Raw genomic sequence first — 27268 nt, 5'->3', positions numbered from 1 at the left:
AGGCAGAGGAAAGTCTGTTTTCATATCGTCACGCAGAATCATCACAGTGGATGAATGAGAGGGACACGGGTATCTCCTCAACATTAATCTCTCTCTCTTTCTCTCATTGTCATAAGAAGGAAGAATGCATTCATGACTTTTTGGAAGCATCGTGAGTTGTCAGTATTTGTTGACAGCAATCCTGGGCATGGGAGATCCTTTGGGCCCCAGGCCCCTGTTTACAACCAGAAAATACCTACAATATTCTAAGAACCATGAATATAAAGAGTTAACTATCACATCACAGTTACACAGCCAATCCTTTCAGTCACGTGAGAAATAAGTCATAGAAGCAAACACCTTTATTAATACCTGGAATCGTTTGGTCTAACCTCCTGTCACTTCACTTCCTCTCTTTTCAAATGTGCTGTGCTGAGTCGCTTCAGTCGTGTCTGACTCTTGCAACCCCATGCACTGTAGCTGCCAGGCTCCTCTGTCCATGGGATTCTCCAGGCAAGAATACTGGAGTGGGTTGCCATTTCCTTTCACATTAGACGATATGAAAAGATTTGTCATCATCAAAGGCTACTCCCGTTGATTGATGTTGTGGGAGCAGTCATCTTAAGATCACATTCGCTGTCTTGCCTGATTTGTAAAGGTTTATTTCAGTCAACATTTTGGGCCCCAGCCTTAGGTACGGGGCATATAAAGATGAATGGTACAATGTCCATCAACAGATGAATGGATAAAGGTGTGGTACGTATATACGATGGAATCCTACTCAGCCGTAAAAAGAAGTGAAATTGGGTCGTTTGTAGAGACATGGGTGGACCTAGAGTCTGTCATACAGAATAAAGTAAGTCAGAAAGAGAAAAACAAATATCATATGTTAACCGATACATTTATACAGAATCTAGGGAAATGGTACTGATAAACCTATTTGCAAGGCAGGAATAGAGACACAGGCATAGAGAAGGGGCTGTGGATACAGTGGGGGAAGCAGAGGAGGGTACGAATTGAGATAATAGTATTGACACACTACCATGTGTAAAATAGCTAGCTAGCCGGAAGCTACCGTATAGCACAGGGAGCTGAGCTTGGTGCTCTGTGATGACCTAGAGGGGTGGGATGGGAAGGAGGCTCAAGAGGGAGGGGATATGTGTATACATCCAGCTGATTCACATTGTTGTACAGCAGAAACTAACACAGCATTGTAAAGCAAGTTTATACTCCAATTAAAAAAGAATGTGCAGTTTGCACCAAGGTTCTGGAATTCTTAAGGAGAAGATTCCTATTTCTGTCCATGAAAACCAAGTTTCCAGTGTAGTGGTCTCAGTGTTTTCTCACACCCGTGAGGGCAGGGACCACCTACTGAATTCCTCTATCACCCCCAGGTCCCTGGAAGATCCGGGATCCCTGTCTTACCCGTTCACCTGCTTTTATGATCTTTCCTTCATAAATTCATTTCAGCAATATCCACTTACAGAGATATTAATTCCTTGGTTCTCAATAAAACCCATCACAGCTAATGTGGTAGATTTGTAAGAGCACCTCTTTTCAAAACAGTTATTTGTGGAGACTTCCCCAAAAAAACTCAGGTCAAAGCTCAAATGTGGGATTTATTCAGGAAATTAAAGTTAAATTGGCTTGGTTTGATTACGCTTTTGAGTTTTTTGTTGTTGTTTTTGAAGAAAGGGAATTTTATAATTTAAAAATCATTTATTCTGGAAAAATGACCAAGCAGTATGAGATTAGTTTTTGTGTAAACCAATTACCTGCAGAGCTGCTTAGAATATAATGCCTTCTTGATTTCATATAACATTTTATAGACCTCTCTGACACATTACTTAAACAGAGAGGCCACGTTTCTCCAGTAACTCATTTAAAAGTCAGGCAATTTAAATTGTGTTTAAATGGAATAAGTAGATATCAAAGCTTGTATATTCTCATTTGTTCCTAATTTCTATAGAAAATTACACTTTGATAGAGGTAGTAAAGGTTGGTGTTTAGTAAACAAAGAAGTACTAGATTTTATGGGAAGAATAAATAATTCATAGAAACGTGTTAGCAAATTCCCCGCCACTCGGATCTATTAGTTTCTTTTCCGTGGTAGCCTTGGGCAGGAAACTCGGGAGTAGAAAGACCTCACACTGGTGCTCAGTAGAAAGGTCTCTCCATTTAAAATGTAGTTCAGTTTTGAATGTGAGTTTAGAAATGAACAATCATTCCACCCTCAGCATGAGCCGTGAATCTATTTGCATGAATGAGTAAACGGATATGAAAGAATTTTTTTTTTTTTTAGTTCAAGAAAATTGCTGGACCTTTTCCCACCTCTGTTCCCCATCCATCAAGTAATGCTGTTTTCCTTATTTGTACTTTTTTTTTTTTCCTGTTTTATTGACAATTAGAAATGTTCGCAACATCATCATGCCCATTCACCTGCTTTTATGATCTCTCCTTCATAAATTCGTTTCAGCAGTATCCACTCACAGACATATTAATTCCTCGTTTCTCAATGAAAGCCATCACAGCTACTGTGGTATAGATTTGTAAGAGCACATTTTTTAAAAATGTTTTGCATGTGATCAACCTAGTTTTTTCTGGCTCTGATTTATATTTTTGTGATTTGCTATAATCAAATTCTTGATTTAAAGTTTTAATTTAAAATAGAAATATTCTTCCGTTATAATTGTTATCTTTAGAAACATGTTTCACACCATCTCACCTTTATAATTTATAATTAATAATTGACATTCTGGAGGCCCTCTTTCTCTGGGGTCACCCCCAGCCTGGGGAAACCCAAGGAAGCTTCCTTATTAACCTTCCTTCCCATCTTAGGTCTAGAAATCAGGCCTCAGAGTAGCACTTGAAGTGGAGATGAACTGCTAAGGAAATTAAATGATGAATGGAGCAATAAAGAGTGATAAAAATGTAAACAAAAATTTTAAATGAAGAATAACTGATAAAAGGAGAAATAACGGGGCAAAGGGTGTCCTTCTCCAGGTTCAGGGTACTTACCAGAACCCATAGGAACAGGGAGAGGAGGTTGGTCTTTTGATCAAGGGCTGAGCAGTATGATTAGGAGAAAGGGTATGATAAATAATTGACCTAAAATAATAAGAAATCGGTGCTTGACAAAATTGCCCTTCAAGTCTTTGAGATTTAGCTCTGAGCATATTTTATGAGAGTAAGGCAGAAAACCATAGTTGTATGTAACCAAGATGAGACATGATCATTCTTTTCTAATCTTTCTCTATATCAAAAACAGATGTCTTTATTAAAACAGCTAAACTTAAGCAACTTTTAGTATCACCATGATATTTAAAGATTTCATGGTAAATCAGAATTTTAAAAAAATAACCCAGATACCCCACTTGATTTATTTTCTCTTTATTCTTGCTCCTCCTCTTCCTGTTTCCAGTCTCAAAAAGAGCCCTTTGCTTCTTTCACTGATGTATTTTCACTGTAAACAAAGATTCTAACCAAAACCCTCACGTTCTTTTATTTAACTCTTTTATTCTGCCTTATTTCAAACAAGGCTTCCTTTAACTTGTGAGTGAGTGAGTGAGTGAAGTCGCTCAGTTGTGTCCAACTCTTTGCGACCCCAAGGACTGTAGCCTACCAGGCTCCTCCCTCCATGGGATTCTCCAGGCAAGAATACTGGAGTGGGTTACCATTTCCTTCGCCAGGGGATCTTCCTGACCCAGGGATCGAACCCGGGTCTCAAAATGTAACAAAATTGTCCAGGAAAAAAAAAGTCAAAAGAAGCCTTGAGAGAGACAGCCCTGGTGTCAGTCTGCCCAAGGCCACTGGGCAGAAGGGGGCCTACTCCCTGCCACCCTCCCTCTCTCCACGTGGGTTTGGGGGTATCTGGAGGGTAGATTACAGGCTGTTGTTTGTTGTTGTTTAGTCAATCACTTGTGTCCGACTCTGCAACCCCATGGACTGTAGCCTGCCAGGCTTTCTGTCCATGGGATTCTCCAGGCAAGAATACTGGAGTGGGTTGCCATGCCCTCCTCCAGGGGATCTTCCTGACCCAGGAATCCAATCCGAGTCTCCTGCATTTTAGGCAGATTCTTTACCATCTGAGCCATGGGAAGCCCTCTCTCAAGTAAGCATGTGATAAAAATTATATAGTGGGGTGATGGCAAGTCACTTTCCTCAAAAAAAGTACCTAACGCGGACTTCTTCTGAGAGGGAAGTGAATGGTGTCCCCCCTGGCACGCAGAGGGCTCCTTCTCAGAAGCAGGTCAGACCCTTTTCTTCCTCGATTTAAGAAGCAGAAAGGACTTCTGCCCAGAGGCCTCCCCATGGCCTCCACGACCTATGCTCTCTGACCCCTCCCACCCCTGAAACATGCTTCCCCACCCTTTGCCTGCCCCACCCCCCATCTGTCCATCCGGGCTTGGCTTAAAAGTCCCTGAACTTCCTGTGTCCACCCCAAACCCCTGCTACCCCAGAACTGGGTTCCTGCTCCCTGGCAGCTCACTCCCCACTCGACGTCCTGCCTATCTTACTGTCTCCCAGCCCAGGATAATCGCCCCCAGGATGAAGACCACGTCTGTCTTGCTCAGTGTATTACATCCCAAGTCTGTTCCTTTTTATGAAAATAATTTGTGCCTCCCAGTCATTTCCATCTCAGGGGATACAGCAGGAAGTTAGCTACATATGAAGTGGTGTGAACTAAAGGAACTGTAGCCCACCAAGCTCCTCCGTCCATGGGATTCTCCAGCAGACCCCAGAAATGGTCAGTAGGTGGCATTAGACCAGTGTCCCCCACATATTGGTTAGAGGGGAACCCCCAGGGTACATGAATGAGCCCAGAAGGAAACCTGAGTACAGGTCCTGGTTCCGAATCTCAGTTTCTCATCTGTAAAATGGGGATAAGACTGTCTCAGCGAACTTGTTTGAGTTTGTTCAGTTTTGTTTTGTTTTGAATTTCATGCCCAGTATTGATACAGATCCTGGGAATAGACTTTCTCATGTACCGCTGGGAGGGAGGTAAAGAGAATAAACTCTCGAGTACAGGCTGGGGTACAAGTCAAAACCCCTAAAAATGTGCACGTCATCTGCCCTAGCGACCTGGGAACCTAGTCTCAGAATTTATCGTAATCAGAGCTGTAAACACTGACCTGTCTGTAACATATTCATCCCAACATTATTTCTAATTAAAACAATGGAAAAATACTAAGTGGACATACTGACTGAATTTATCATGGCCTGCCCACCAAATAGGCCATGTAGCTATTAATGATAATTGCAGGAGGATTCTTTACCAGCTGAGCCACAGGGGAAGCCCAAGAATACTGGCGTGGTTAGCCTATCCCTTCTCCAGTGGATCTTCCTGACCCTACATTGCAGGTCGTCCTACATTGCAGGCAGATTCTTTACCACCTGAGCTATCAGGGAAGCCCCATTAATGATAATGATGTAGTTATTCTTAATGGCATAGGGAAATTATTAAGATATATTGAAAATAGAATAACAGAGCCACAGTTCATTGTGTTCTCAGTTAAAAGTAGACATATCAAGTAGACAAAAAGTAGACATATTTTCCCATTGGAAAAAAAGCTAGAAAGATATAAACCAACGTGTTTCTTTGAATAGCTATTTTAGAATATTTTGTGTGATTTTCTAAATTTAGTTCTAAATGTTCTGAAATGAATGTACGTTACTTTTATAACATGGTTTTTACCGCCCCCCCCCCCGCCTTTTCTCAAATGTAGGGTGAGAATACATACTTTTTATTTTATTTGTAAAAAGTTTTAATTGGAGTATGAAAGTGAAGTCGCTCAGTCGTGTCTGACTCTGCGACCCATGGACCGTAGCCCACGAAGCTCCTCCGTCCATGGGATTCTCCAGGCAAGAATACTGGAGTGGGTTGCCATTTCCTTCTCCAGGGGATCTTCCCGACCCAGGGATCAAACCCAGGTCTCCCACATTGCAGGCAGACGCTTTAACCTCTGCGCCACCAGGGAAGCCCTTAAATACAAGAATAGAGTCTCTCAGAAAACCTCCTATAGAGACACATAATTGGAGTATAGTTGGTTTATAATGTGTTAGTGTCAGGTATACAGCAAAGTGAATCAGTTATACATATACATATATTCACTCTTTTTTAAGGTTCTTTTCCCACATAGGCCATTACAGAGCACTGAGTAGAATTCCCTGTGCTATTCAGTAAGTCTTATTAGTTATCTACCTTACATACAGTAGTGTGAATATGTCAGTCCCAGTCTTCCAGTTTATCCCTCCCGCTCCATCCCCTGGTAACCATAATTTTGTTTTCTACCTCTGTACTCTACTTCTGTTTTGTAAATAAGTTTGTCTGTATCATTTTTTTTTTTTGGTTCCACGCATAAGTGGTATCGTATGGTATTTGTCTTTCTCTGTCTGACTTACCTCACTTACTATAATAATCTCTAGGACCATCTATGTTGCTGCACGTGGTATTTTATTCTCCTTTATGGCTGGGTGATATTCCATTGTGTGTGTGTGTGTGTGTGTGTGTGTGTGTGTGTGTGAAGCATCTTCTTTATCCATCCCTCTGTTGATAAACATATATGCTTATGAAAAGTAAACCACAGGAACATAAACTTCACAGAATTAGCCACTGGAGCACCTTTGCCCACAACATGAGCTGACCCCAGCTCCTTGGACCAGCAGGAAGTGGGTCCCTCAAGGATCTAGGTACTGAGGATGGTCATGGCTTCCTGGGTAAATATCCTCATTCTTATTTACGTGCCTTGTCAGCCTCCCCAGTTTTCATTTGTGCCCCTGAGCGCAGATTTAAACACCAAACTTGAACCTCATGATTCTCTGTGATTCTGACAAAGATCAGAAACTAAACTTCCGGGTAAAATCACCTATCTCAATCATTTAAATTCAAACGTGCTTTTGTGAAAGGTCTTTTCATAACACTAATACCTTTGAATTGATGGGCTTCCAGAGCCCTTGGAGAAGGAGTGAACAGTCTTTTTTTTTTTTCTTTTTTTACACAAGGTCCAATTCATGAAAAATAAAAATGTTTATGAGCCACATCTTTCTCCCACCCAAAATAAAACTAGCTTTTTAGAGTGCCATAGGGAAAAAAAATATCTTTCTTATAAGCTGTAAACTACCTGATTGAAAGAAGAGCAGATATAATGCTTGCCCTGCTTTTCAACCATTTTGGGTCTTCTTTCTAGAGCAGTGTGAGAAGTGACCCCAGGCAGCCCCCTCCCCTTGCCTCTGGAAGATTGTGTGTTCTGCCCGACAGGAACACTAGGGAGTCCAGCTCCATGGTGTGCAGCAGGAGACGGGGGGACCAGGAGGTGGAACCGTGGGCGCAGTCGTTCTGCAGGCAGGCTTGGCTTCGGAGAGGATGGCTGGAACCTTGGGGGAAGGGTAAACAAGGCCATTGAGGTGAGGATGCAGGCGCTCAGTGGCCGTGGAGGCAGAAGGTAAAAGCCCAACCAGGGAGGGGATTATGCAAGAGCAAAACTGGAGAGTCTACCTTGAAAAATGAGAGCAAAAATGGGGGGAAGAAGTCAAGATGAGGGCATCTGTCACTCTTACAGAAGAGCGAAAGCTGTCTCTTGAAGGGCTGGAGTCTGAGAAGGCAGGAGAGGAGCTGCCACCATCACTCTGAGGATTGGGAAGGAAGATGAGCCCTGGAGGAACCCCAGCTATGGGTCTTCGGGTGGGAGGGATGGAGGGGGGACAGGGTGGCTTGAGCAGCCTCTAGGGGGCCTCACAGATGCCAGATGCAAAGGAGGTTGGGAGAAGGGGATGGCAACTCACTGTCAGATTGAACACGCACCAAGTCTCGGGTGTGGTTAGAGGGTCTCCATCACCGTTGCCAGGACAACATACCCCTCGGATGGTCTCTCTTTCCATCAAGACTCCCATTTCATTGAATTCCACCTGCAGGCCCAAGCAGTCATAGCCTGGGAGAGAGGGGTCAGTGCTGGTCCCCAGGTCAGCGTGGGAGCCAGGATTCTGCAAGGGTCCTAACCCCTTCACATGCCAGCACCTCGACACCCCCTGGTCTCTGGCAGGTGGGCTCTGCTGCCCTCCTATCCCACCCCCAGCTCGTCTTATTCCTTGAGGGGCAGGTGGGCAGTGTCCCAGACACAGGCTGTGTCTGCAGGGGACAGACGGCCACCCTCGCCCTTATGGCCTCACCAAAACCAGAGACCCTGAGAGCTGTGCACTGGCGACTCCCAGATCCCTGTGGGCACATGCTGGAGCCCAGGAGTGAACCGTGGCTTCTCCTCGGGGAAGCGGGCTCGAGCACCTGCTTAGATTGCTTCGGGAAGAATGAGGACAGGCAGGTACTGGTGGACCCAGTTCATCCAGGCTCCCACAAAGCCTTTCACAAGATGCCACACAAAGTCCACCTCAGAAAGCGGGCTCTGTTGAGGGCCAGGCTTGCAGTCATCTTTACGCTGTAGACGTTTATTTGACGTACAGCCTTGTGCCACCTCTTTTGAAAGTCACGTGTCCATAAACCGCGCTCCGGCCAAGGAAGTGCCATCACTGCGGACAGTCTCCTCATTGTGTGGAGCTGGTGCCATGCTGAGCCTGTAATTTATTATACGTAGGTGTACTCAGACACGCTAGTCTTACCCATTATTGCTAACTGGGTGATGTTTTTAAATAAAGGATAAATAAATGGGGAGAACTCTGCCAGAAGTAAGATGCTGGTTGTGCCCATATCTTAAATACTGGGTTCCGAGGGGTTCATCCGTCACAACCGCTTGCTTCCCACCAGCTGTGCAGCCGAACTGTGCAGAACAGGCACAAATCGGGCGGCCCTCCCCTCAGCCCGGGGTGGGGGGGGTCGTCATCGCTCCTGCCCAGATGGGCATGGGGAGGTTGGGACAACCCCTGGCCAGGGAGGGGTAGAGCAGGGCCTCCCTTCAAACCCAGGGTTCAGAGGCCTCCGCCCTCCTCGCTCTGTGAACCCCGGTTGGCAAATACAGGAGGAGCAGCTGCGCTCTGGCAGGCAAGTCCCTCCTCATGTTAAATGACATCCAGAGAATGTCCTGGGCCCAGGAGGAGGCCAGGCCAGCGCTGCCTCCAGCTCACTCCCTGCCCCAGGCCCAGTCGCCCCTGCTCGGCTCTGACTGCGCACACTGACCTGTGCTCCCTGCTCTCTCTTCCAGCCCGCTGCTCGCCGTGTCCTTCGCCACATGCTGTGCGGTTCCTGGAGTCGCCCTGCTGACCTGGGGCGTGAACCCACTCACGGGCGCCCTGGGCCTCTTCAACATTTTCCTGTACACCTGCTGCTACACCCCGCTCAAGAGGGTCAGCATCGCCAACACGTGGGTGGGGGCGGTCGTGGGGGCCATCCCCCCCGTCATGGGCTGGACCGCGGCCACAGGCAGCCTGGATGCTGGTGAGTGTTTCAGCCTCTTTCTCCACAGGCCCGAGGCGTGGGTGCCCCCCGCAGCAGCTCCCATGAGTGGCCACCGCGAGTCAGAGCCTGCTTCCTTCCCTAGGCTGCGGTGCTTGGTGGTAGACGTTTTATTCTGGGCTAGTGCTTTGCCAGGGGCTTTCCCGGTGGCTCGGTGGTAAAGAATCCACCTGCCAATGCAGGAGACACGGGTTTGATCCCTGAATCTGGAGGAAGAAATGGCAGCCCACTCCAGTATTTTTGCCTGGAGGATCCCATGACAGAGGAGCCTGGTGGGCTACAGTCCATGGGGTCACAAAGAGTCGGGCAGGACTTAGCAGCTAAAGAACAGCAGCAGTCCTTTGGCAATAGAACGAATGTGGCCATGGGAAGCACTGAGTGCAGAGCTGCAGGGCGACCGTGCGGCCTGGCCTCTGGGTGAGCAGACGCTCTCTGCATGGGGAACGGCTGGGAGGAAACAGGACGACATGTAGAATGAGAAGAAAGTGCCTGAAAGTCAGGAGCCAAGTGAGGCCTGTCTGCGGAGGGTCGGCCCACATCCTGAGGAGGTGTCGGGGCTGGGCCCCCACCCGCCTGGCTCAGCAGACGCAGCCCCGTCAGCAGGTTCCTCCCTCCCCCAGAACCAGGTCATTTCCCCCTCTTCAGAGAGGACAGACTATTTTCATTAGTTTCTAATTTATTTTTATATGATTTGCTTAAATTGTTCATGCTGTCTACAATAAAACCATTGAAACACTCCTCCAGGTTTTTGGCTGGGATGTCACGGCTAAATTTGTGGGGTGAAAATAGGTCCTTCTTACCATCTGTAAGGGAAGTTTCACAGTCTAATTAGTCAAGTAATTAGTGTTCCTGACCGACACTTAGGAAGGAAGTGGTGAGGTTTCTTGCAGTCTGTGTAAGTACATATTTTTCAAATGAGCGATCAGAAGGCTGGTGACCATAAACCGTTGCTCCAGAAGCCACATCCCTGAGACTTTCATAAAAGCCCTTACACTCCATCCTGGCGAGCTCACAAAGGCGAGGACACCTTGACTGGATGGTCTCTTAGAGAGGCTTTAATATCCTGTAATGGCGGAGTCTCACGAATCTGCAAATATAATATCCTAATGCGTCCTTGCCAGTCTGTTCTGTGACGAACCTGAAACCAGAGTCTCTTGCGAGTGGGAGGCAGTGGTGGCCCTGGGGGAGGGAGCCTGGGTTTGGAACCCTGGCGCCCCCTTCCCTGCTTAGCTTTTGCCCTTCAGAACAGAACCTCACCTCCTCAGGTGGCCACCTCCTCGCCTCCCACGAGGCTGTCACGGCCTGTCTCTCCCGGAGCTGTTGTGAAGACTCAGTGAGCTGTTGTTAAGTCTTCCTCATTCATAGAGATGGTGTATTACTGCAAATGAAGGAAGGTCGTGAGATTTCATTCGTCTGCAGACTCTGAGCAATTAATTCCTAGTGACTTGGCTGTGGCTTTGCAGACAAGGAGAGGTCTACTGGCTTAGCAGGGAAGAGCGCTGGGGTCCATTGCTGCTGTTCAGTTGCTAAGTCATGTCCGACTCTTTGCAACCCCACACCATCTCATCCTGTTGCCCTCTTCTTCTTCTGCCCTCAGTCTTTCCCAGCATCAGGGTCTCTTCCAGTGAGTCGTCTCTTCACATCAAGGGGCCAAAGTATTGGAAGCTTTGGCTTCAGCATCAGTCTTCCAATGGATATTCAGGGTTGATTTCCTTTAGGATTGACTGGTTTGATCTCCTTGCTGTCTCAAGAGTTCTCTCCAGCACCACAGTTTGAAAGCATCAGTTCTTTAGCGCTCAGCCTTCTTACGGTCCAACTCTCACATCTGTACATGACTACTGGAAAAACCAAGTCACTAACAGGGTCCGATAGTGACCTCTGTCTTGGGTGAGGGAAGAGGGAGGGGAGGGCACAGGTCTGGCATCCCTGGACTGGATGACGTGTGAGTTTCTCCCCCAGTTTTCAATTGTAAACTTTTAAGTGCACATCTGGGCACCTCCTGCTCAGATTCCTGCTGCTCAGCTCTGCCTGGAGCCCCAGCCTTGACCTAACTAGCCTCTCCCGCCTCTCCCCTCCAAGCCTTTCCAGTGATGCCCAGACATTCGAAAGCAAGCAGGTGGCTCCCCGGCTCTGCCTCCCCCATGTGCTCTGTTCCCACCCGGGTCCTGCTGCCCCAACACATGGACGCCTGTGCCAGGCCACCCACCCATCTGTTGGACGCAGCCCCAGGTCCTATTCAGTTTCCTCAAACCTGGCACAAGGAGCAAGGCACCCCAAAGTGCCTTTTCTGTCTAGGGAATCCCAGCCAGGGCCAGGGTCAGGGCCAAGTGTGACAGCCCCAGGGGCAGGTGCCTCTGGAGGGATGCGAGGGCAGTCAGTCTGCGGCCGTGGAGAACTCGGCCAGCTCTTCATGCAGGGTGCAAGGACCACGGTTCCCGCTGTAGGCTGGAGGCCCCATCATCCTCCCAGCAGTTCCCCGCGAGGAGCTTGGGCCTCAGGACACGTTGGCTCGAGCCACATCCCCGGAGGCCAGAGAGCAAGCGCTCCTCAGGTCCTCCCACTTAGGACGCATGTCCAGGCAGAGCCCTTGTTCAGCCACAGTCTGGGTCTGGCTAAACGACTAGCAGTCATATTTAAAGTAAATTTTTTCCCCCTTGAATTTGAGTTATAGTGTTTCTGCAATCCAGATCTCATCATGTGTGTACAAACTCATTCACACAGAGCAGCTCAGGCCAGGCTGTGCTTTGTTTAGACCACAGCAGAGAATGCATGTTCAATCCTAAGCAACAAGCCTGTGACTGCCTGGACTGACCCTGGTGTAGCGCAAAGCAGCCTGACAGGCTGAGTAACCACACACACAAGGTCCTTCTGTGACCTCTGAAACTGACTTCTGTTACATCCTTTCACTACAGATCTCTAAGATGCACTGAGGGGCACATGGTAACGGCATGGTTTACTGCCCCCAGAATCCTAATCCAGCACAGATCGAATCATACACCCGAAGCCTCATCGGGTTTTCCCAGGTGACTCAGTGGTAAGGAATCCACCTGCCAATGAAAGAGACATGAGTTTGATCCCCAGGTCAGGACAATCCCCTGGAGAAGGAAATGGCAACTGACTCCTGTATTCTTGCCCCAGAAAGCCAATGGACAGAGGAGCCTGGAGGGCTACGGTCCATGGGGTCGCAAAGAGTCAGACAACTTGGTGACTGAAACAACAGAAAGCCTTGTCAGGTTTATACAAAAAGAGTGATTCTACTTAACGTGATGCTGCAGATTGCTTCAAGTTTCAAAACGTTGATTTGATAGGCAGAGCCAACTCAAGCTAAGCCATAAATCTTGGAATGAATTGGATAAATGAAATAACGAATCAGTGAATAAGTACCTTCCGTTTTCCAGATGGAAAAATTAACATATTCCAAAGTCAGTCACCAGATATCGATCAACACATATTTCTTGAGCATCAGCTGTGAGTACAGGAGAAAATGACACACAAAAAGATGAGGCAGAATCTGAGAGAATACAGTTGAAAGATTTGTATCGCTGGGACTTTAGGGACTAAGTTGGCTAGCATTTTATATAGTTTGGTCACCTTCTAGAACTGCATTTTCTAACATGGAAGGCACCAGCCAGAGTCCAAAACGATGGTTCTCAAACTTCAGTATACATCATTGTCCCTGGATGGAGGGCTTGTTAAAACTCAGGTTCCTGGGCCCTGCCCCCAGAGCTTTGATTCAGTAGATCTGGGATGGGGCCTGGGAACCTGCATTTCTAACAAGTTCCCACGTGATACTCATGCCTCTGATCCAGGGACCACATTTGAGAACCGCCAGTCTGAACAGACAGAACCAGAGAGTGTTCTCACTGCAGAATGCTCTGGAAACACAGAGGGATTTGGACCGAGGGCGTGGCAGATGGTCCTGTCACTGATGCGGTATCGGGGCCATTTCTGTTATCCACCGAGGTGGTCATATCTCTTCTGGGTTCTTATCTTAGGGGTTGTGTTTGTTTGAAGGACCCCTTCTGAGAGGGAAAAAAAAAAGCAGCCAGAAATCTTTCCTTTCTTCTGTGGCATCTCCAACCCTTCTTGTCTTTAAACCTCCAAAGACTGATCACCATGAGCAGCCATGAGGACAGAGGTGTTTGGAAATCTCTGCTGAACTTGCTGCGGGGCACAGTGCGGGGGGTGGCGTTTGCGGAGAGGGGCAAGGTGGTGACAGAGGCCGGGCTGCTGGTCTCACCCCCCTGCTGAACCATCCCCACAGCCGACTCCATGCAGGGCCCTGTGAGATGCAGTCACCAAACCCAGTCCAGTTCCCACGGACTCCTCCTGTCTCAGCATCTTCAGGGAGAGGCAGGCAGGTGATCACTGAGCAGAGAGCTTTAGCGGGGCCTCTGGGCTCTCTTAAATTGGCCCCCCGAGTCTGTCCAAAAAGACTTTGGAGCCAAGTGACTTCTGAACTAAATCACGTCCCATTTACTTGAAGAGGGGAAGTGCTTTCCGAGAAGAGAGCGTGTGCGTGGGGGCCGGGAGGCATGAGTGCCTACATGAGAACGTCATCCATGCCCTCCCCACTCCAGCTCACTTTCCCCAGCTGGTCAGCTAGGACTTCACACTCCAGCCCCAGCACTCTATAGACACTGCCCCTGACCAGGCAGACCTGTGCTAAAGCCCCTTCCTGGGGCTTGGTGGACAGTGATCGCAAGTGAGGGGCCACAGCTCTGGGCCATGTGCAGTGGGGATCCCCAAGCCTCACCTTGAAGGTCCTTCCTCGAAGGAACTGGCCACCCCATTGGGAGGAAAGATACCAGATTAAATAGCTGCAGAAAACAGTGCTTCGCAGACGGCTGACGGAGTAAAGAAATCCCATGTTTGGAATCACCCTTCCCCCTTCTTAGCATCTAATCCTTTCCCCTGGTGGCTCAGACAGTAAAGTGTCTGCCTGCGATGCGGGAGACCTGGGTTCCATCCCTGTGTCGCGAAGATCCCCTGGAGGAGGAAATGGCAACCCACTCCAGTACTCTTGCCTGGAAAATTCCATGGACTGAGGAGCCTGGTAGGCTACAGTCCGTGGGTTCGCAAAGAGTCGGACACGACTGAGCAACTTCATTTCACTTCTTAGCATCTGGATCTTTCTGTGGTTTTGTGGTGGCCACGGGGCCATCAAGACCTCAGGGCCCCGAACACTGAAGGGCCTGCTGTCAGGCCTCCAGCGAAGATGTAAGATAAGCGTGAGGAGAGCCCTGGGCTCTAGTTTCTTTTTCCCACGATGGCATCGTTGCTGTCTGCTTGGTTTTCATCACACATGAGAGAGAACTTCTCCCGGAGGTGGTCTCGATGCCCCAGTGGTGAGGGTACAAAGCCCGTGCTGACCCACCCCTTGGGAATCCAGCCCAGGGTGGGAGGGGTGATTGTGAAGCAGGACTGGGGGGCCAGGTGGAAGGTGAAGACAAACAGATTAATGGGTGGAAACTGTCAAAGCTAAACAAACGCTAGGTGTTCTCGGTGTCTGCTGGTTTGCAGCTGCACAAAGAACGGTAAAGAGGTGGCTCTTCTCTCCCAGGGGAGTTTTGGTTTCAGAGGGGCCGGGCCCGGCTAGGGCTCAGCCCGAAAACACTCTTGTGCCAATAAAGGTGACCATGACAAGGGGTTTTCCTGTGTCCATTCTCCTCTGAGACCCTTCTTCCCACCTACCCAATGACTTTGCTGCCTTTTTTTTTTTTTTTTTTTTGGCTTCATTGCTGTTAGCAGAAAATATTAAAAATGCTTACCACCTAAAACTCAGGAAGATTGAGTAAGAGGGCCAGCCCCTAGCACAGCCAGCTCGCTGTCTGAGGCACGGAAGTGCTTGGTTTGACTCTGCAGGCAGTGGCCCGCGAGGAAAGTGGTGACCTGAGGGCCTTAGGGAGGGTCGGGGGGGTGGGGACCGTGGGTGAGGGCCCGACAGCAGACACTCTGGCTCTGGAGCCACACGCATTAGCCTCTTGACAGTGTTTACCTCCAGAGACTGTCTAGTTTATCTCAGAGGCTTCAGGCTAAAGTCCTGCCCTCCCCTCCTCCTCCTCCACGCCAAAGCCACCTCTCTTCCCACTGCCCCGCCCCCGCCCCCCATTTCTTAAAAAGGCTCAGATTCTGTTTTGTCATTTCCCTAAGTCTGAGTGAGTCCCAGGTCTTGGGAGTTTATGGGATGGGTCTGGTGACTGGCTCATAGAGGTCTGTGAGTCGCCTTTGGTCTGTAATTCTGATGTCGTTGTGTGGTTGACATTAATTATGTCAGCCAACTTTCAGATACAAATGAGGACTCGGGAACAAGCTCTTATCAGGAAGTGACACTCAACAGATGGATGGTTCTAGTAACAAACAGAGAATGAGGATTTTTAGCCCCTGCTGGTAAACTACAAAATGCTAGATACTGTCTCACCTTATTTACCTCCTTTATTCCAGGATGAGAAGGTAGGACAGAATTCACTCATTCATTCCGCAAATATTTATTGAGGGCTTACAAGTACCAGCTGCCGTTTAACCCAAGCACTTTTGAAGATTCTCTTTAAAGTGCTGCCTCTCTTCGAAATCAGACTAGAAAACGAGTGAGCTCCTTTCGTGTGAGATTTTTCCATACCTAGCCTTAGACCACGAGATGATTAAGATAAATGACATTTCTAAAGACAGGGTAAACAGGGAACATTATGGGAATATTAGCAAACCAAACAATACTTAGAGCTCTAAGCCGAAAAAACAAACTCCTAAGCAGGGAGGGATGAGAAACACACCGCCAGCCGGAGCTCAGCAGTGTAACTGGCGACCGTTGGGTACACAGCATCCGGCCTTGTCACCCCTGGGTCACGTAGCTGGTCAGGATCACAGGAGCTGGGCCTTGGCGGATGCCACCCGGCCTGGAGTAGAGTCAGTTCTGTTCAGCAAACAGATTTGTGTTTGTGTGATAAAGGGCCAGACCTTCAAGTGTGAGTTGAGGCGTGGGGAGCAGGTGAGGAAACACCCAGGGACCGGGAGGAAGGGGAGGGAAGCCCCGACTTCCTGGGAGTCAGGGCTCTGTGCTGCCTCTGCTCTCAACTTTGCTTCAAACAAAACTGCGAAGGGCTGCTCGTGGATGGCGGGCGGGGACCGCCAGGGGAGCGGGGAAAGGGTGAGCATCTCCCCCTCCTTGCCTCGCCTCTCCATCCCTCTCTGTCCCTTCTGGAGAATCTTCAAGGGCAGGCGGCCACTGCCACCCCATTTCCTATTTTCAGGGGACTTTTCACCTACCCTGTGTCGCCATGCCCCTTCTGCGGCATCCTGGAGGCTCATCACAAGGGAGAGGCTGATCGGTCTCATGGGCGCCTTCGTGTTCACCCTCGGAAACAAGGCTTTGAAATCGCTGGCCCTGAAGCTTCAGGCTTGGCCAAGCCCAACCCCCCAGCGAGCCCCCAGTTTACATGAGCCATCACCCCAAAGCTCCCAAGGGGTGGGGGCCGCGTGGAGAAGGAGCCCGTTGTCGGCGGGGGAGGGCCCCTGAGCCCAGCACAGGCTTTGCTGGGGCCGCGTCTCTTGCTCTTCAAGGCCCTTCGTGGACAGCAGCTGGCCTCGAGTGGTTGGGGTCGGAGTGGGAAGGGCTGAATGTGAGCCCACAGGGCAGCAGAGAGAGCGAGTGAGCTGCAACCACTGCAGTCTGTTTGAAGGGATTAGTTTCTGGAAGAGTTCCGACAGAGCTGGAGCTCTAGCTTGGAGCATCTCATCTCCGCTGTGTTGGGAACTTGCTTGGCTGGGATCACCTTGACTCGGTTCGCCACAAAACACAGAAGTGCTTCATGCTATGGGCCCCAGCACAGGGTGAGGCTCTCCGCACCTTAGGGTGGTGTGGAGGTGGCTGAGAGAGGCTTTAAGAGTATTTTCCAGGAGTGGCTGGGAAGACTCTGGCTGGCCTTGCTCACCTAGGTGCCCCCCTAATCGGGGAGGGGCCGGGAGATATGGGTTCTCCTCACGTCCACACACACAGCACGGTTGGCGAGCTCCCGTGTTCTCTGTGTGTGCGGAGGGAAGGAAGGAAGGCCCCCGACCCCTGGACCTCCTCCGGAATTGCCTGCAAACAGGATCGTGGAGTCATCCATCCTCACCCATCCTCTGGAGAGTCGTAGGCACAGTTGCGGCAACCATCACAGACTGCCGTATTCTGTGTATTCATTGACCCACAGATATTTGCTTAAAAGAAAGGAAGCAGACATGCCTTCTGGATATGATTAAACCCAGTAGATAAGAAGATTCTGCGGCTAGGCAGGAAAATGAGGAAATACATTGAAAAGAAGAACATGCATCGCTTGAGTGAACGGACTGAAACTCAAAGAGACCATCTTCAGATCTCAGGTCACATGTCACCTCTTCCAGGAAGCCCTCCCTGATCTCCTCAGGGCCAACTGAGGTCTTGCTCCTGTGAGCTCCCCTCAAGCCCTGCACTGAAGGTGGCATCCCCCGGCCTGTGCCTCCTGTATTGTCTCTGTCCGTGGGGAGACGCTAGCAGAAAAAGGGCCTCAAGGGCAGACCAAGCCTGCCCTACAGTGGGTGTGCAGTCAGTATCTGTTGTCGCAGAACACAGGCCCAGTACAAGCTGACTGCTCTGTGGGGGCGAGGGTGAGCAGAGGCCTTCGAGTCAGGAAACTGAGGGCTCTATGTTTCCCCCACAAGGAAGGTGGGTTCCCCCAAGCCCCCGGACTAATTCCAGGCTTCCTGTGCTCACTCCTCTTATCTCGATGGAGACGGTCATTTGTTTCACATCTTTCATAGGAGCTGAGGCCGCTGCAGCGGAGGAGAACTGGGCGGGGGTGGGGACGTGTGATTACAGTCCATTAAGGCTCAGCTGTGATTTCTAAAGCTCTTTTCATTTGTGACAGGAGCCAAACCCCTACCCCAATTTCCTCCCCCCGGAGGAAGCAGCATGCTACTCTTAGGAAAATGATTTTTTTTTTAAATTATGTTATTTTAAGGAGAAGCATACCTGAAAATGTGTATTGAGCAAAACAGAACAGTCCGGCTGGCACACGAAAAAAGAGGGCTTTCGAGAAAGACAAGCGAGACTCCACGTGGGAGCCTGATGTTTCCACCGTTTCCAGGCTGGTTTCCCAGCTGCGCTGGCTCCTTCTCGGCCATTTCAAGAGCAGCACAGCTCCTGAGCCCTGGCCTACCTGTCCCCTCCCCCACCTCCAATGATCGCGATGCCGGTGCCCAGGGGACACAGCTTGGTCCTGTTGGTCCCCCTTGGGCTGGCGCCGTGCTCAGAGCCTCTCAGTGGCTGGTGCCCCAGAACCAGTCACACTGCCTCCTCCGTGCTGGTCCCCCCGACATCCGGGGGCGGCTCTACTTTGTCATCAGACCACGAGGGAGAAGCGGGCCTTCTGTCGCCCTGTTTCCCACTTCACTTGTACCTGGGTGGTCCAGCCTTGCTTCTGTCTCACTAATTCCCTGAGGGTGCTCACTGTCAAGAAGAATATCGTCTGTGTGTTTGCAGGAGAACAAACTTTTTTTTTTAAGGTACCAGCACTCTTACTTATAAACGGACTTTGTCTGTCCAAGCCTTCCTCTCCCCCATAATGTGGCCAACATTCTGATGACTACCAGGCATGCGTGTGTGCCAAGTCTCTTTAGTCATGTCTGACTCTTTGCGACCCCATGGACTGTAGCCCACCAGGCTCCTCTGTCCATGAGATTCTCCAGGCAAGAATACTGGAGTGGGTTGCCCTGCCCTCCTCCAGGGGACCTTCCGACTCGGCGATTGAACCCACATCTCTTATGTGTCCTGCATTGGCAGGCGGGTTCTTTACCACTAGTGCCACCTGGGAAGCCCGACCACCAAACGGTATCAGTCGCTGTTTGGCAGCAACTTCGTAGGAGAAGGTGCCAGGGGTGCAGAAGAGCCTCAGGCAAGTTGATTATCTTTCTCATCTGTGAGGTGAGGGCAGCCCTGCCCGTAGGAAGGTGCTGGGAGCATGAGAGTCCGGACGTGTCTCCTCTCCACGGGGCCTGTGAACGAGCCGCCAGGTCTTCACGGGGCAGATGTCTGATGGGCAAACTTAAGACGGCCTCTAAGAGAACCTCCACGTCTCCACCAAGAACTGTGCATGTCCACCACCTGGAGGAAAGGCATCAGCGTCTGCCCCCGTCACCCCTCCTTGGTGACCCCTGCACTGGGGGCTCCACCCTCACCAGCCTGTCTACACACACACACACACACACACACACACACACCCCTGCACTGGGGGAGATGCCCCCCCCATCTGGGATGCAGGTGCCCTGTGACCCAGCCCCACCCTCACCAGCCTGTCTACACACACACACACAGCCTGACCGCAGCCTTCACGTTGCCCCGGACACACACTGAGCCACCCTGCGCAGGATAGTGGAGTTGGCCGTGGCTCTCCGTCACCTTTGGGAAGGTTTTCCCTGAGCAGTCACTCCCAGGTCATGCATCCTTTCGCCCTGTTTGAGTCTCTGAGTCGCAGCCGTCAGTGTCACTGCATTGCGCGCTCCCCGCCCTCTGGACTCCTTGCTGGCCGCTGCCTCTCTGGCATCCAGGGTCATCCCCAGTGGGTGGCAGGCACCATCCTTTCTTTGCCAGCAGATTCAACAAATAGAAGCTGCTTCTTTTACTGTTCAGATTGGAGTGTTCGCATGAACTAAGATGTATATGTGCTAATTACAGATAGGGTCAGAATGGATGGGGGGACTTGACAGCCTTCCCAGACCATGCTGGCCTCTTAGTAGGCACTCGGGGAACACGTCCTGTGTGCGCAGAGGAGGAATAAACCTGAACCGTCTTCCCAGGAATGGCTGCGGCCCCCTGGGGAGACACAGCCCCGGTGCAGTGGGGGAACCAGGGTGAAAATCAGACATGCTCCTGCCGAGTTCCTCCTTCACCTCTTGTTAGAGAACTTAGCATCATCTGATTCGTTTGCTTCATGAGGATTATGTTTTATTTTAGTCGCTCGTGTCCAACTCTTTGTGACTCTGCACTGTAGTCCACCAGGCACTTCTGTCCGTGGAATTTCCCAGTCAAGAATCTGAAGTGGGTTGCCATTTCCTTCTCCAGGAGATCTTCCCAACCCAGGGATTGAACCCAGGTCTCCCACATTGCAGGCAGATTCTTAGCCACCGGGGAGCCCTCATGAGGATTATAAAATCTGCCTAAAGTCCTGCAGTCACATTAAGTCAGGTGACAGAGTGTCTGTTAGTAGGAGGTGCTCAGTAACTGGTAGCCTTCACCCCAGGGTGTTTAGGGAAAACCCAGCTCCAGAGGAGAGATGCTCAGGTGCTCACCTGTCCTAAAAACTGCAGATGACAGGCAGGTGTCTGCCCTGCCTTGGACACAGCGCCCCTGTGCCACTCCGGGTTCTCCACTCCTGCTGTGGAGTACCCCGCCCTCCTGGCGGTGCCGGCCGTGTACCTGTGCGCCCTGTCTGTGGCGCCCACCCCCGCATCTCCCGGGCTGTCCACGGCACTCAGGTTCTGTTGGTGGTGCCCATTAGGGAGCTGCCAGCAGGGTCCTTCCATCTCTCACCCAAGCCCCTCACTCGCAAGCCAGCTGGGGGAAGCAGAGAGAAAAGCGCAGCCCAGCCTTCTCACTGGACAGTGCTGCCCTTGAACGTGTCTTCCCTTGTCATGGTGTGGGCACTTGGGGCGGGGGGGAGGTGGGGGCGGAGAGAGCGGGCAGGAGCCACAGGTGCTCAGCCCCGTGGGAACCCAGGTGCCGAGGTGCCCAGCCTCCCTCCCCCGCCGTGAGGACGTGGGATGCGGGAGAGGATTCAGCGCCCCAGCCCGTCTCCTCCTCCATATCCATCTCGGCCTCTGAGCAGAGGACCCGGGGGAGGCTGGGAGTGTGGTGGGAGGGGGTGCAGCGCTCAGGTCGGGCTGCCGCCATCTGGGGGCGGGAGGAGGAGATGCCTGTGTAAACCTCTGACGACAGCCTGTCTTGCTTCCCCGCCTCCCCCTCCATGCAGGGGCCTGTCTTCTGGGAGGAATCCTCTACTCCTGGCAGTTCCCTCACTTCAACGCGCTGAGCTGGGGCCTCCGTGAGGACTACTCCCGGGGCGGCTACTGCATGATGTCCGTCACCCACCCGGCCCTGTGCCGGCGCGTCGCCCTGCGCCACTGCCTGGCATTGCTCGCCATGTGCGTCGCCGCACCCGCCCTGGACGTCACCACCTGGACCTTCCCGGTCATCGCCCTGCCCATCAACCTGTACATCTCCTACCTCGGCTTCCGGTTCTACCGGGACGCGGACCGGAAGAGCTCCCGGAAGCTGTTCTTCTGCAGCCTCTGGCACCTGCCTCTGCTCCTGCTGCTGATGCTTACCTGCAAGCGGCGAGCGGGGGAGGAGGGCACGGGGGCGCCGCAGAGCTGACGGCCGCCCGCTCTGGGAAAAGCAGAAGACGTCCAGGGAGACGTGCAGGGTTTTCGGTTGTTTTTTTTTTTTTCACTCTGCTGTTAGGCAAGAAATATTTTGGTTATTCCAAAGCACCAGGAGCAAACTCGCTGCGTTTGAAACGAGGCTGTAAAATAATTTGGTGCTCAGTGACCACTGGACAACTTTTTTCATGGTGATATCCAAAATGTTCCCCAAATGAGAATCGGAGTGGCTCTGTGGATTGACACAAGGAGAGGGTGGGTTTTTTGTTTGCTTGTTTTCTTTTGAGGGTTGTTACAGAGGCCTTCCTCCGACCCCACCACTTGGTTCGTCTTCTCCCTCAGGTCGAAGTGCAGGTTCACCTTGCTTCTCCGCCCTCCCCACCTGCCGGCCAGGGAGGCCAGACAAGGTGCTCACTCGCACGCTGGCATCTGTGGTTCTGTGGCCTGTGGTCCCTCAAAGGCTGCGTCAGAGTAAATGCTGCTGCCGGCCGCAGCCCTCCTATGAATGAGCCGGGCCCAGCTCCTGCCCCATGTTCTCAGCCTCATACCCCCTCAAATGCTAATAGAACACCAAGTACTGGCTGCCGCCCACCTCAGGGAGGATTCAAACGGTTACCCGGGAATCTCAGACCGGCCCTTGTCCCCATCCTGTTAGGGAGCAGCATTTCAGAAACCCCAGGGAACCGAGGGCATCTTTAAAGTCCACTGTCCCACACAGGTGGTATCAGAGCGGTTCTTTGTAGAAGGGGCACGTTAGACTTAAAGCCAGAAGCCCCTCCGGCTCTGACCCACCTCTCCCTTTTCAACCACTGCTGCAGTCGTCAGCTGGGCTCAGGGTCCAGTGAGAAGGGAAGTCAGAAGGGGCTGAGCTGGGCCACCCAGCCCTCATAGCTCACATCCTTGTTCCTTTGGTTAAAAACATTTCCACCCTGCTATCTTCAGGACTTAGAAATTAGCCTCCACACAGCCAGCGGCTTGGAGAGCCAGAAGCAAAAGCCAGACTCCTAGTGGGGATGCTTCTGGTGCCCCCCTCCAAGGGGGGGTGGTGCATGGGTCCCCACAGGCAGGGGTGGCCTCCGACACTAGCGGTTCCCCCAGCCCCCCAAGTCCACCTCATCATCCAGTTACCGGATGTCCCATTTGCCTGAAGGCCTTGAGGTTTAACAGGATGTTGTAGTTACTCTGTCTCCGGGGCACTGCTGCCCTGGGAGGAATTTATTTGGGAGTTTCAGCCACATTCAACATGTCCCTTCTCTGAAAATGCCCAAAGCGATTGCAGGTAGCATCTGATTTTCGACTGCACTTACTTGGCCGTGTTCAGGTTGCGCTGCGGGAACTGACAAAGTCGCGTCTGGCGGGCGGTCCCCAGCCCAAAGATCTGTAAGGCGCGTGGGTTCTCTGCTGCAATAAACCTGCACCGCGAGCCGCAGTGTGTGTGGCGTCATTCCACTCGTCTGCGGCTCCTGGCAGAACGGGTGACACTTGCCTGACTGTCACGAGCAGCCATGGGACTGGCAGGCGCTGGGGTGGAAACGAGCAGCCGGCGCGCCTGAAGGAATCCCCCCGCCCCCCACCCTCTGCTCAGTCACCCAGTCTCCCTTCCATCGCCCTGGAAGTGGGCCTGGGGGCCTCCCTACCTCCTTACCTGTTGTTCTCCTGCTCGGAATATACAGTGCCCGCTGCACGGTCTGCACAAGGAACAGCGCCCCTGCTCCTCGGCGCTCAAACCGCGTGAACCCCTCACTGCCCCGCCCTCGTCGCTCTCACACCTCCCAGGGGCCACCCTCTGAGGACCACCTTCCCAAACCCTGTCCCCTGGCCCTCACGGGAATGTGGTATTCACGCTCCCAAGAGCCCAGACCGCTGCTTGCTCATCCAGGCCTCTGGACATCCTGGGGCTTCACCTGTAGAGCCGGGGGCTCTGGCCCTGACCGTTGACCGCCAGCACTTGCCAGGCGGATGAAGCCCGGGCGCCCAAGCATCCTTCCGGCAGGTCACTGGGTAAGCCTGCAGTCCATGCTGGGGTGGCACGAGCGCATACAGAGGGCCTCCTAAGACTGAAGGCTAAAGACAGGAAGGTCTGAGTTTGCTCACCCCAGCGTTTCCCTGCCTACGTCGGGAGCCCAGCCTGGGATGCCCGGTCTGGACGTGAGTGTCACTCAGCCGTGAGGCCATCAGGCCCCGGGCTGCACGGGTAGAGGGGCCATGCAGGCAGGAGCAGGAGCCTGAGCTTCAACACAGGATTGCACTTGAACTTGGGTTATTTCATAATACAGCAAACTAATGACAAGGAAAAGGGTCGTTCCGATTCCCTATTTAGCTTTTTAAAAAACACGACTCAACATAATATTCCTTCTGACTGGGAAAATTGTACCAGCTTCCTTTTAGTAAAAAACACTGCATCCATTATGGATGAAACCTAATTTCACCCAGGGTCCCTCTCCGTGGGCCCATAGTGAGGGGGACGCTGTTGCCCGGTCCCACAGTTGGTTTGTCTTCAAACAGAAAAATGGGGTACATCTTGCCCAATACAAATATCTTCACTGCACTTTAAATACGTTTTGAGTGCCCCAGGCCCTGATGCTGAAGGAGAAATACAAGGCTGTTGGAGACTGCTTTGCTCTGAGGATGTATGGAGTTGAATATCCCTCTGACAGTTTATTTTTCTGTCAATCCATCCTCATGTGCTGTTTGTTTTGCTAAGAAAGTAGCTTGGGACTCAGGGCTTCCCAGGTAGCACAGTGGTAAGAAATCTGCCTGTAATGCAGGAGACATAAGAGATACAGGTTCCATCTCTGGGTTGGGAAAATCTCCTGGAGGTAGGAAATGTCAGCCCACTCAATATTGTTGCCTGGGAAATCCCATGGACAGAGGAGCTGGCGGGCTGCAGTCCATGGGGTTGCACAGAGTCAGGCATAACTGAGCACGCACGCACGCACAGCACTCATGTACCCCATGCAGTGCCAGGACCTGAGCAGAGCTTGTTCTGCTGCTGACTCCAGTGTGATGGGAGACTCACACTTCTAAATTTAGGTAGAGCTGGAGACTCTGTCCTCTGACACCCACCCACCCCTCTGGACACACTCTAAATAGTAGGACCCTTGTAACTGACCACAGGAGGAACTCAGGGGAGAAAAGGTTTGGGGAAATGCCCACTTGACCTTTCTAACAACATGCTCAGAGCCCAAGAGAACGCACTTAAGAAGTAGGTCAGAGTGCTGCTGCCTTAGCGTTTTCCCTGCCATGATCGGCCAGCTGGCGATCCCCCCCAATGCACTTCATCTGTCTAGGGCACACTTTCTCCATCCGTCTTATAGGATCGATGGTGACAACCAACAGGCAGCTAAATACAAAGCAAGTGGAAGACAAACAGGGTCCAGCGATTGCCTTCAGCTTTGCCACGCATGCTTTAGGTCTTCTCCCATCAGCTGTCAAACATTTTAAATAAGTTTATAAACTGCCAAGAGGAAAAGTTAAGTGGGAGCAGTGTACTTTTGCTTCTTTTTTTTTTGGCCTCGCTCCTTGCAGGATCTTAGTTACCCAACCAGGGATCCAACGCACACCCCTTTGCAGTGGAAGTGCAGTCCTAACCATTGGACCATGAGGAAAGGCCCTACTTGCTTCTTTTTTATTGAAAACCCACGCATAATTGACCTCATGCTGGAGAGATTACAATTTCCAAGCAAATGTGAGAGGTAAAGAGGTGTTCTGGATCAAAGAACCTCCGACACTCACTTCCTAATTCAGGTTCTGTCACTCTGTTGCTGGTCCCCCCTGTGCACGTCACAGGACGTCTAGGAGGCCAGCGTCTGGCCACAGGTTGAGCCCCCTGTAAACATTCTTCGTGTCTGACCTCCCCTCACTTCCTCCACTGCCACCCTCATGGCCTCGTAATTTCTCTCTCCCTTGTCCCCACCACTGAGTTGTCCATTAGCAGCCATTGTTACCCTGCCAAGGTTCCAGGCTGATCACAACACGCCCCTGTTCTCCATCCCCTGAGGGCTTCTCTTCACTCCATGAATAAAATGCAGAATCTCTACAAGACCTGTGAGGCCCTCCATGATCTAGCTCTGCTCCCCGCTCTGATCTTAGAACCACCTCCCCTCTGCCAATCCCCCCCACCCCCACACCATCCTGCCCATTGCGCCACAATTCTCAACTGCCGGAAGCCTCTCATTCCCTCTTCCTGGGCTCCTCTACCACCCCTCACCCTGGATCACCCCCTGGCCTCACTGAAATGGCTGTAAGACACTCTGTGTCCATCTCTGTATTTATCTCCTGACTAATTCATTATCTGTCTCTGTAGAGCATAAGCCCTGTGGAGGCAGGGCCGTCATCTCCTCAGCACCTTCTCCAGTATCTCAAGTGATTCTCGGCCCAGACTACGTGCTCAGGAAGTACTTTTTTTTTTCCCGTTGTTATAAGCACATTGTTTTCTCTTAAATGTTTTATTTTGTATGGGGGTATAGCTAATTAACAATGTTGTGATAGTTTCAGGTGGATATCAAAAGGACTCAGGCATACACATACATGTATCCATTCTCCCCCAAACTCCCTTCCCATCCAGGCTGCCACATTAAGCAGAGTTCCCTGTGCTATATAGTAGGTCCCTGTTGGTTCTTTATTTTAAATACAGCAGAGTGCACATGTCCATCCCAAACCCCCTAACTATCCTTTCCCCCCATCCTTCCCCCCACTGGCAACCATAAGCTCATTCTCTAAGTCTGTGAGTCTCTTTCTGTTTTGTAAGTTCATTTGTATAATTTCTTTTTCGATTCCACATATAAAGGATGTCATAATGATATTTCTCCTTCTCTGTCCAATTTATTTCCCTCAGTATGATAATCTCTAGGTTCATCCATGTTGCTGCAAATGGCATTATTTCATTCTCTTTAATGGCTGAGTAATATTCCATTATGTCTATGAACACATCTTCTTTATTCAAGGAAGTGCTTTTTGAGTTAATAACCCCTTCTTGGCTACAAGAGGCCCCTGTAGTCAGTCTGTTAGCCCAGGATCAAGACAGAACCGACTTGGAAAGCCGTTTGTAACAGGTAAGAGCAGATAGCTTGTAAACTGCCCTCACCCCACTGCTGGGGCGGTCCCTGTTCCCACCCCCACCCTGCACGGGACAGTCTGGGACTGCACTAACCAGAGGCCCTCCCCCCGCTTCCAGGCCACCACCCACAGCTTCTCTCGTTTCTGGGGTCTGCCTTCTCTAACTGCAGACCACCCCCCACCCACCGCCATTCCTGCGGCGTCTCCTGGAGCACCTGTCGGTGTGCAGCCGGCCCGTGTCACTCACCCCTCCGTTCACAGTCCCCCCGCCTCCCCTCCCCACGACCATCAGATCCCAAGCTCAGTGAGGAAAACACGCCAGCTTCTCATTGCTGGGTCCACCAGCACCTGGAATGGAAGGGACTCAGTAGTGACCGCATGGTGGCGCCTCTTCGGTGAGCAAAGGAGCCAATGGGTGGCTTTAGGGAAGGGGCCGGAGCT

The 27268-nt window shown here is 51.2% G+C and overlaps 1 protein-coding gene across 4 annotated transcripts in view; it reads left to right on the top strand.

The window, feature by feature from the left end:
* Positions 1 to 23192, top strand: part of COX10 (cytochrome c oxidase assembly factor heme A:farnesyltransferase COX10) — a 109075-nt gene extending 85883 nt beyond the window's left edge. For 2 of the 4 annotated variants that reach the window (XM_086355515.1, XM_086355514.1), the window contains 2 exons: positions 9129 to 9361; positions 21361 to 23192. In XM_086355515.1, coding sequence (XP_086211641.1) covers positions 9129 to 9361; positions 21361 to 21764 — 637 coding nt within the window. In that variant the 3' untranslated portion in view covers positions 21765 to 23192. Of the gene's footprint in view, positions 1 to 9128; positions 9362 to 9561; positions 10118 to 21360 lie in introns of those variants that run through there. The other 2 variants (XM_086355518.1, XM_086355517.1) reach the window with 1 other exon arrangement.
* Positions 23193 to 27268: the final 4076 nt, after the last annotated feature.

This window comes from Bos grunniens, chromosome 19, assembly GCF_055505025.1.
Source record: "Bos grunniens cultivar Pamir isolate PY7600 chromosome 19, Bosgru_T2T1.0, whole genome shotgun sequence".
Taxonomy (NCBI): Eukaryota; Metazoa; Chordata; class Mammalia; order Artiodactyla; family Bovidae; genus Bos; species Bos grunniens.
This window is presented reverse-complemented; position numbering and strand designations above follow the sequence as displayed.